Genomic DNA, 10,020 nt, shown 5'->3' with positions numbered 1-10,020 from the left:
TACAGATCCTTGAGACATGGGTCTATTATCATGCTGAAACATGAGATGATGGTGATGGATGAATGGCATGACAATGGGCCTTAGAATCTCATCAAGGTATCTCCATGCATTCAAATTACCATCAATAAAATGCAATTGTGTTTATTGTCCATAGGTTATGCCTGCCCATACCATAACCCCACTGCCACCATGGGGCATTGTGTTCACAACGTTGAAATCAGCAAACCGCTCGCAACACGACACCATCTATCCGGTACAGTTGAAACTGGGATTCAGAGCACACTTCTCCAGTGTGCCAGTGGCCATCAAAGGTGAGCATTTGCCCACTGAAGTCGGTTACGACACCAAACTGCAGTCAGGTCATGACCCTGGTGAGGGCGAAGAGCACACAGATGAGCTTCCCTGAGACGGTTTCTGACAGTTTGTCCAGAAATTCTTCAGTTGTGCAAACCAACAGTTTCCTCAGCTGTCCGGGTGGCTGGTGTCAGACGATCCCCAGGTGATGAAGCCGGGTGTGAATGCCTTGGGCTGGAGTGGTTACACGTTGTCTGCGGTTTGGACGTATTGACAAATTCTCTAAAACAACGTTGGAGGGGTCTTATGGTATAGAAATTAACATCCAATTCTTTGGCAACAGCTCTGGTGGACATTCCTGCAGTCAGCATGCCAATTGCACAAACTTGAGACATCTGTGACATTGAGTTGTGTGACAAAACTGCCTATTTTACAGTGGCCTTTTATTTTCCCCAGCACAATGATCATGCTCTTTAATCAGCTTCTTGATATGCTACACAACATTTGGGAGAAATAAGCTTTTTTGTGCTTATGGAAAGTTTCTGAGATATTTTATTTCACCTTATGAAACATGGGGCCAACACATAACATGTTAAGTTTATATTTTGGGGGGGATTCATGAGGAAATAAATATCAACTGGATATGGAAAGTACAACGGGATGCATGCTTTTCCTCTGTGCATTTCAATAGTCCTTCCATTCATCAAAGGTGAGTTGAAATAATTTGACAGGCGTAAGCAAATTCTCTGAACACATCATCATTCACAAAGACTTCACCTCTTCTGTGTTTTTAGATCACCACAGATTGCATGACAGGGGAGACAAGGACAAACCATTTTGGCCTATGGAGAGAGAAGAGGACATCTTTTAAACTGAAATACTTTGAGATTATGAACGATGCCTAAGACATAGATATATGATTTAAGTTGCCCCTAAACCTTTAAGTGGATCCCATTTGTAGCCAACTACCCACATCACACACACACACACAAATACACAGACTGGATGACTATGCAAATAGATACATCCCAGCCTGTTTAATTTCCTCGTGAAGTTCTAATCAAATTATTATTATATGAGTTAAATTATGAGTATACAAACATTTACACGTTTGCTTAGTAATTACACGTTTGCTTAAATTAGCTACTTTCTATGTATTTGCTTCATTATAAACTGTCCAATCAGATGACACCAACTCTGCCAACGTTCATTGGCTACATGTTTTAGCGTCATCTTCCGCAATTGCGTCTATTCACCAACACATCTACGCGTCTTCTCTATTTATTTCTATTGCACAGACAATTTTTACGCACCGGTCAAGACTTGAGGTTCTAAGGTAGCGTAATGACGCAAAAGGACCTCAGGAAATATCCAGCTCAAACTAAAACCTGCCTATAGTTTCATTCAAGATGGTTTTAGAAACGATTTCAAGGATCATAAAAATCCAGCTTCCAGCCTACCTCAAGAAGCTCCCCCTTCCCGAAACGATTGGAGGATTTGCGAGGTTAACAGGTAAATGGTTACAATGTTGCAATGGTGAAAACAGGAAAGACAGAAAAGCTTGTCCCCATGCATGCACGCCTACAAGATTAGCCACAGTAGTTCGCCAGTTTTAATATGTTTTTTTTTTCTTCAAATTTATTATAGATTGTCGGGGTTTTCTCTGTGGCTGTTAACGTGCTAATCCACTTCATATTGAATAAAGTTCCTTACTTGGCTCAAGTCAAGTTGATTGAACATTGAAGGGTAGTTTAACAGTGCACTACTTTGAGATACGTTTGCTTGTACGGTTACAATGTATCAGACTCAGAGTGGAAACATTGTATCAAGTGTACTGTACGGTAGGTGTAAGGCAAACAAATGTTTCGTTTGTATGTAGCACATTTCCTCTCTTGGCTATGGAAGGGAACTAAACCATGTTATTCCAAGCATATGAAACATGAGGCTACAACAAAATGGATGTACGAATTAAAATCCAAGTTGAGGCTGTTTTATACTTTGATATACAGGCTACAGTGATGCGTGTTTTACATACTCCCGTGTGCATAAGAAACCATCTCCAAGCTTCAGTTGATGGTGCTTATTGCTTGACATGAGCAAAGTATAAGCTATTAGCAGTGATGATTCTTGCTCTCATGGTAGGCAGGCACATTGAGACCAGTCAGTCAATGAAGCAAAAGTGTCTAGCTTCTGAAAGTCACCTAAAAACAGAGGGAACCAACTATAGGCCTATTGGCGGTCTAAATGTTTATAAGACGATAATAATACTTGAGAAGCTGCTTCAAGTAAAACGTTACCAACCAGTCACATGTAGGCTAATAAGACTCACTGGACAAGACTTTATAGAAGTTCCTTTTGAAACTGCTGCTAATATAATTTGATGTCACTAAACAGTGTGTCTACAAACCTTTCCTTTGCCTTAGCTGCAAAACACTACGCTCTCACTGTATTCCCATAGAGCAGTCCCATAGGACGGCGTGCTTCCTCAATGGAGAACAGATTCCTCTCACCCTACACCGGAACGAGGCTCACACACTAGCTTTTCTGAGTAGTTGTGAGAGATAAAATAAAATAAAAAAGGTCTGACGACAGTAGCTGTCAGTGCACAACATTGAAAAGTTATGCCTTGAATTTAAGTACTATGACAAACCCACTGTAAGTGTTGGCTTTAAATGAGCTATGAGACCTCTTAGTTTTTTCAAGCTTTGACAACTTGAAGAAACGCTTAAGTTTGACCTTTGGGGTGAATGCTGAATGCACCCCTGTAGAAAAGTGTCAGATTTGGGACCTAAAAATAGCCCTAAACTAGTGGCTGGGGTTCTGAGTTGGGCCTTCATACCAGATATCCTTGAGTGTGGAGATTACATGCCTCTTGCTAAGGAAAGCAGCAGACCTGGGTTCAAGTAATATTTCCAAATCTTTCAGATGCTTTTAGTGTTTTCCCCTATTCTGTCTGGATTGCCAGATGGGAGGGGTATGCAGTTTTGGGACTATTCTATTTGTCCATTAAGCCAGGCATGCTCAATCAAGCACAGACAATATTTGAAATGAATTCAAATAGTATTTGAAACCAGGTCTGGAAAGCAGTAGTGGTAAATTATGGTTTCTCCCATTGCCCTGAGGTGCTCCATACCGAGAATCATTGACGTTGTAAACATTGATTTAATAAGTCTTCGCTAGCAAATCTATAGGAGATGCATGAACATGAAGCGACTGGAATAATTGGCATGGCAATGGAAGCTCAATTATAGTTAATTTCATTGCTATGTAGCTTTGAAGTTATAAATTGCCTGAAGTCGGTAGCATAAGTACTGAGGTTTTTTCCAGGCCTATATAATATTTGTCATTTTTATGTTTTCACTCTCAGGAAAAGATGGGAGTCAAGTGAAATGTCCCTGCAGGAATCTAAAGACACTATAGCTGTGTTTAGACTGTCAAAAGACCAAATAGTGGAAAAAATATATAAGGCTGTGTTTACACAAGCAGACTAATTCTGGTATTTTTTTCACTAATTGTTGACCAATCAGATCAGCTCTGAAAACGATCTGATGTGAAAGATCGGCTGTGATTATTGAAAAGAATATGAGAATTGGATGCCTGTGTAAACGATGCCTCCGTACAGCCAAATTCAGTCTAGCAACTTCAAGGATGAGCGCCTCATTCAATTATTTTATTATTTTGTTCGGATTTGATGGTGTTTTTACTTTTGAATTAGAGATAAATCGTATAATGAGTTCAACATTCTCCTATTAGGCACCCTTCTTTTTAATCAAAAGCCATTTCATTTGATTGCCGTGAGATTCAAATACACAGCCCTCAAAGGTGCCATAGGCGTCATAGCATCGGACACTGATACAGGACACCCCAGGCAGAATGTTATGGGAACCGCAGGGATGGAACAATTTGAGGAGATCCAACATCTGTGTGTGTCTGATTGTGTGTGTTTTCTTCCCAGTCTCTGACTGGCTCCGGTTGCTGCCTCTCCTGGGAATCTTGGCTCTGCTGGGCTACCTCACCATCCGGCCTTTCCTGCCCAAGAAGAAGAAGCAGAAGGACAGCCTGATCAACCTGAAGATCCAGAAGGAGAACCCCAAAGTGGTCAACGAGATCGACATTGAGGACTTGAAGAGAACAAACGTCTGCTACTGCCGCTGTTGGCGCTCCAAAACGGTAAATTGGACTAGAAGTAGAGTAGAATGGTTATTGCTATAACACTACACCTTCTTAGTCATTTCGGCACCCATATTGCCTAGTTAAATAAAAAATAAATATTCACAAAATCTCTCTGTAGGAGTGCTGAGCATCAATGTTGCCAGACAGATCATGAATAAGACTATATGGACAGGGGGAACCTAATCCTAGATCGCATTTCTACTCTGAGACGCTTTTTGAATACAGGCCCTGATCAGCCTTTATGCATTGGGGCCAAGGAAATTGGATGGGGGGGTTGGCTTGAGATTGATTTTAGCTCATGTTAGACGCAAAGACTTATTGCTATAGCTAGTGGTCTTCGAACCTCTGCAATTTATGCGGATGTCAGCAGTTTCTTTTTCCATTCTCACTGTCTTTTGAGGCCAAGGGGAAGCAATATGACTAAATAAATGGTCAACTATGCAGGGGGGGGCTCTAGTTAGTACAAAGAATTGCTTATAGATAGTCTGTGTATCAGCTAATATTAAGTTGTTTCCTGTTGCAGTTTCCTGTTTGTGACAAATCACACATAAAGCACAACGAGTTGACTGGAGACAACGTGGGGCCTCTCATACTCAAGAAGAAGATATTATAATCCATCTTTAACACTGTCGGGGAGTCGTCGTCTTTATTCCCTTCTGTCTTTAGTTACTTTATAGTTACTTTAAAAATCAATGTATTTTTTTGTCTGTATTTTACGGCATGGCCTTTTGCACTCTGCCAATTTGTCTTTTTTTTTTTGGTTAAAAATAATGATGTGGTGCATACTTTGCTTTTGGTAATGATATGCTGGAGAAATGTTGGTGACGCCTTAACTCCTCAAAGATTTTACCATCAACACTTTTGTGAATCCTATTTATTTGAACTTGCCAATAATGGGCAATAACTGAGAAGGTTTGATGTTATCACCACTCCCTCTTATTGTCTCCTGACAAGTTTTTGTACAGTGGCCATTTTCCAGTCCGGCTATCTCTCACTCTCTCGTTAGAAACAACAGTTAACCTTGGTCTCCTTGGTAGCGCCGCTCGGTTCCAAACTATTAGGACCACATTGAGGGGAATTTGAACTTTAATCACGATTGCAATTAGGCTAGCAACTTGCTATTTCGGGCAGTAGTATATTTTGTTAGGTTGAACGAAAAACTTTACTGTCCGAACTACTGTAAGCTTGAAGTCTTTCACTTGCATACAAAAACACTTACAGGATTTCCCCCTGCCATTTCTTTGTTCATAACCTTATAAAACATGCCTTAATTCTGTGTTGATACTATACTGTGTCCTCATATTCAAAACTGAAGATCTTAAGACATTTCAGAACATCTTCATTTCACTAAACTCCTCCCCTCAAGAAACAATGAAACCTCGTTTTTCTACACCAACATATTTAAGTAATTCATTTTTTTGCCTTTACAATATCAAACATGTCAGTTGTCCAATTTCCTTTGCATTCAGACAATGTCATGCAAATATTTCCTAATTCATTCAACAACATTAGATTTGAAGAATCGATCTGCTCCTTTGGTTAATGATCCTTACGTTAATGACCAATTACAGTACATAGATCTGTATTTTTCATGTTTTACTGGAATTTAGGCAAACTGTGCCCGCCTGCGTACTTTTGTAAAAATAAAAAAAGAATTGACCTGAGTTACTTTGTTTCAGAAAATTAGTGTTGTCAAATGGCAAGAAGAAAGAAACAGGTAGGCCTTGAAGTTTTGGGAACTGTTTAGATTTACAATCATTTCACACATACAGTGCCTTGAGAAAGTATTCGGCCCGCTTGAACTTTGCGACCTTTTGCCACATTTCAGGCTTCAAACATAAAGATATAAAACTGTATTTTTTTTGTGAAGAATCAACAACAAGTGGGACACAATCATGAAGTGGAACGACATTTATTGGATATTTCAATTTTTTTTAAATCAAAAACTGAAATTGGGCGTGCAAAATTATTCAGCCCCCTTAAGTTAATACTTTGTAGCGCCACCTTTCGCTGCGATTACAGCTGTAAGTCGCTTGGGGTATGTCTCTCAGTTTTGCACATCGAGAGACTGACATTTTTTCCCATTCCTCCTTGCAAAACAGCTCGAGCTCAGTGAGGTTGAATGGAGAGCATTTGTGAACAGCAGTTTTCAGTTCTTTCCACAGATTCTTGATTGGATTCAGGTCTGGACTTTGACTTGGCCATTCTAACACCTGGATATGTTTATTTTTGAACCATTCCATTGTAGATTTTGCTTTATGTTTTGGATCATTGTCTTGTTGGAAGACAAATCTCCGTCCCAGTCTCGGGTCTTTTGCAGACTCCATCAGGTTTTCTTCCAGAATGGTCCTGTATTTGGCTCCATCCATCTTCCCATCAATTTTAACCATCGTCCCTGCTGAAGAAAAGCAGGCCCAAACCATGATGCTGCCACCACCATGTTTGACAGTGGGGATGGTGTGGTCAGGATGATGAGCTGTGTTGCTTTTACGCCAAACATAACGTTTTGCATTGTTGCCAAAAGGTTCAATTTTGGTTTCATCTGACCAGAGCACCTTCTTCCACATGTTTGGTGTGGCTTGTGGCAAACTTTAAACAACACTTTTTATGGATATCTTTAAGAAATGGCTTTCTTCTTGCCACTCTTCCATAAAGGCCAGATTTGTGCAATATACGACTGATTGTTGTCCTATGGACAGAGTCTCCCACCTCAGTTGTAGATCTCTGCAGTTCATCTAGAGTGATCATGGGTGGCTGGCTGCATCTCTGATCAGTCTTCTCCTTGTATGAGCTGAAAGTTTAGAGGGACGGCCAGGTCTTGGTAGATTTGCAGTGGTCTGATACTCCTTTCATTTCAATATTATCGCTTGCACAGTGCTCCTTGGGATGTTTAAAGCTTGGGAAATCTTTTTGTATCCAAAACCGGCTTTAAACTCTTCACAACAGTATCTCGGACCTGCCTGGTGTGTTCCTTGTTCTTCATGATGCTCTCTGCGCTTTTAACGGACCTCTGAGACTATCACAGTGCAGGTGCATTTATACGGAGACTTGATTACACACAGGTGGATTGTATTTATCATCATTGGTCATTTAGGTCAACATTGGATCATTCAGAGATCCTCACTGAACTTCTGGAGAGAGTTTGCTGCACTGAAAGTAAAGGGGCTGAATAATTTTGCACGCCCAATTATTCAGTTTTTGATTTGTTAAAGTTTGAAATATCCAATAAATGTCGTTCCAATTCATGATTGTGTCCCACTTGTTGTTGATTCTTCACAAAAAAATACAGTTTTATATCTTTATGTTTGAAGCCTGAAATGTGGCAAAAGGTTGCAAAGTTCAAGGGGGCCAAATACTTTCGCAAGGCACTGTATTTTCCATGGGTTTGTCTGAACAAAAATGTTGACAACTATTGGGTGGTGTATTCATACTCCAACATATAACCTGTGCAGCACCAGCTACTATTTGCATCTGTTTTCCATTCCAAAACATTGACGCTAGGACCCGAACTGTGCTTTCTGATGGTGATAGGAAAATCTGACCCTTTATAATAAAATATCACCACATTAAAGATAAGATCTTTGCTCACCTCTAACACACAACAAAAACATGGTGACGACAATACGTGTGAGGCAGCAGGGTAGCCTAGTGGTTAGAGCGTTGGACTAGTAACTGAAAGGTTGCAAGATCGGATACCTGAGCCGATAAGGTAAAAAAATATATGTTGATCTGCTCCTGAATAAAGCAGTTGACCCACCGTTCCTAGGCCATCGTTGAAAATAATAATTTGTTCTTAACTAACTTGCCTAGTTAAATAAAGGTAAAATAAAATGTAGCTTCTACGCTGAGTGTTAATGTTAAGGACAATCTAGAGGCGAAAGAAACACACCTATTTAGGCGAGGTGCTGGCTAGTGGAGTAGAACACTTAAAATAAAGGAGAGCCGCACACTCTAGGAGCTCAGATGCAAAAATATCTATGTCCAACGTTGACAGATAAGCTGTCTTCATCATGGTATAAAACTGCTTGTCTGTCAAGCTTGGCTCTCCTTTACTTAAAAATAACAAACATTAAGGACACCTGCTCCTTCCATGACAGACTTACCAGGTGAAAGCTGTGATCCCTTATTCATGTCGCTTGTTAAATCCACTTCAATCAGTGTACTGTAGATAAAGGGGAGGAGACAGGTTAAATAAGAATTTTTAAGCCTTGAGATGTTGATTGTGCGCATTCAGAAGGTATTTAGACTCCTTGTATTCAGTGTACATTTTGTTACGTTACAGCCTTATTCTAAAATTGATTAAACCGCCCCCCCAATCTACACAAATACACCCAAATGACTAAAAAACAGACTTTAAAAATTTACTAAAAATAAAACTGAAATATCAATATTTACATAAGTATTCAGACCCTTTACTCAGTAATTTGTTTAAGCATCTTTGGCAGCGATTACAGCCTTGAGTCTTCTTGGGTATGACGCTACAAGCTTGGCACACCTGTATTCGGGGAGTTTCTCCCATGCTTCTCTGCAGATCCTCTCAAGTCTTGTCAGGATGGATGGGGAGCATTACTGCACAGCTATTTTCAGGTCTCTCCCGAGATGTTCGATCAGGTTCAAGTCCGGGCTCTGGCTGGGCCACTCAAGGACATTGAGACTTGTCCTGAAGCCTCCCTGCAGTGTCTTGGCTGTGTGCTTAGGGTCGTTCTCCTGTTGGAAGGTGAACCTTCACCCCAGTCTGAGGTCCTGAGCAATCTGGTTTTCATCAAGGATCTCTGTACTTTGCTCTGTTCATCTTTCCCTCGATCCTTACTAGTCTCCCAGTCCCTGCCGCTGAAAAACACCCACAGAATGATGCTGCCACCACCACGCATCCCCGTAGGGATGATTCCAGGTTTCCTCCAGATGTGACGCTTGGCATTCAGGCCAAAGAGTTAAATCTTGGTTTCATCAGACCAGATAATCTTGTTTCTCATGGTCAGAGTTTTTTAGGTCTCTTTTGGAAAACTCCAAGCAGGCTGTCATGTGCTTTTTACTGTGATGTTGCTTCTGCCTGGCCACTCTACCATAAAGGCCTGATTGGTGGAGTGCTGCAGAGATGGTTGTCCTTCTGGAAGGTTCTCCCATCTCCACAGAGGAGCTCTGTCAGAGGGAACATCGGGTTCTTGGTCACCACCCTGACCAAGGCCCTTCTCCCCCGATTGCTCAGTATGGCTAGGTGGCAAGCTCTAGGAGTCTTGGTGATTCCAAACATCTTTCATTTGAAAATTATGGAGGCCACTGTGTTCTTGTTGTCCTTCAATGCTGCAGACATTTTTTGTACCCATCACCAGATCTGTGCCTCAACACAATTGTGTCTTGGAGCTCTACGGACAATTCCTTTGACCTCATGGCTTGGTTTTTGCTCTGACATGCACGGTCAACTGTGGGACTTTCCATATAGACAGGTGTGTGCCTTTCCAAATCAATTGAATTTACCACAGGTGGACTCCAATCAAGTAGTAGAAACATCTCAAGAATAATCAATGGAAACAGAATGCTCAAGTCTCATAGCAA

General features: G+C 40.8%; 1 protein-coding gene across 1 annotated transcript; it reads left to right on the top strand.

Moving 5' to 3' along the window:
• Positions 1-1,579: 1,579 nt before the first annotated feature.
• LOC135506690 (CDGSH iron-sulfur domain-containing protein 2A) lies at positions 1,580-6,131 on the top strand. The gene is made up of 3 exons (XM_064926013.1): positions 1,580-1,806; positions 4,250-4,464; positions 4,991-6,131. Exons 1-3 carry the CDS (start codon positions 1,704-1,706, stop codon positions 5,078-5,080), a joined length of 408 nt encoding a protein of 135 aa, XP_064782085.1. The 5' UTR covers positions 1,580-1,703; the 3' UTR covers positions 5,081-6,131.
• Positions 6,132-10,020: the final 3,889 nt, after the last annotated feature.

The sequence above is a fragment of the Oncorhynchus masou genome, chromosome 20 (genome assembly GCF_036934945.1).
Source record: "Oncorhynchus masou masou isolate Uvic2021 chromosome 20, UVic_Omas_1.1, whole genome shotgun sequence".
Lineage (NCBI taxonomy): Eukaryota > Metazoa > Chordata > Actinopteri > Salmoniformes > Salmonidae > Oncorhynchus > Oncorhynchus masou.
Note: the sequence above shows the minus strand (reverse complement) of the source record. Positions and strands in the feature narration are given on the sequence as shown.

Excerpts from the sequence above, each read along its gene's own strand:
- LOC135506690 (XM_064926013.1), top strand. The coding sequence starts at position 1,704 with ATGGTTTTAGAAACGATTTCAAGGATCATAAAAATCCAGCTTCCAGCC. Across the intron at positions 1,807-4,249 it reads AGGATTTGCGAGGTTAACAG|TCTCTGACTGGCTCCGGTTG; the intron begins GTAAATGGTTAC and ends TTTTCTTCCCAG. Across the intron at positions 4,465-4,990 it reads GCTGTTGGCGCTCCAAAACG|TTTCCTGTTTGTGACAAATC; the intron begins GTAAATTGGACT and ends TTCCTGTTGCAG.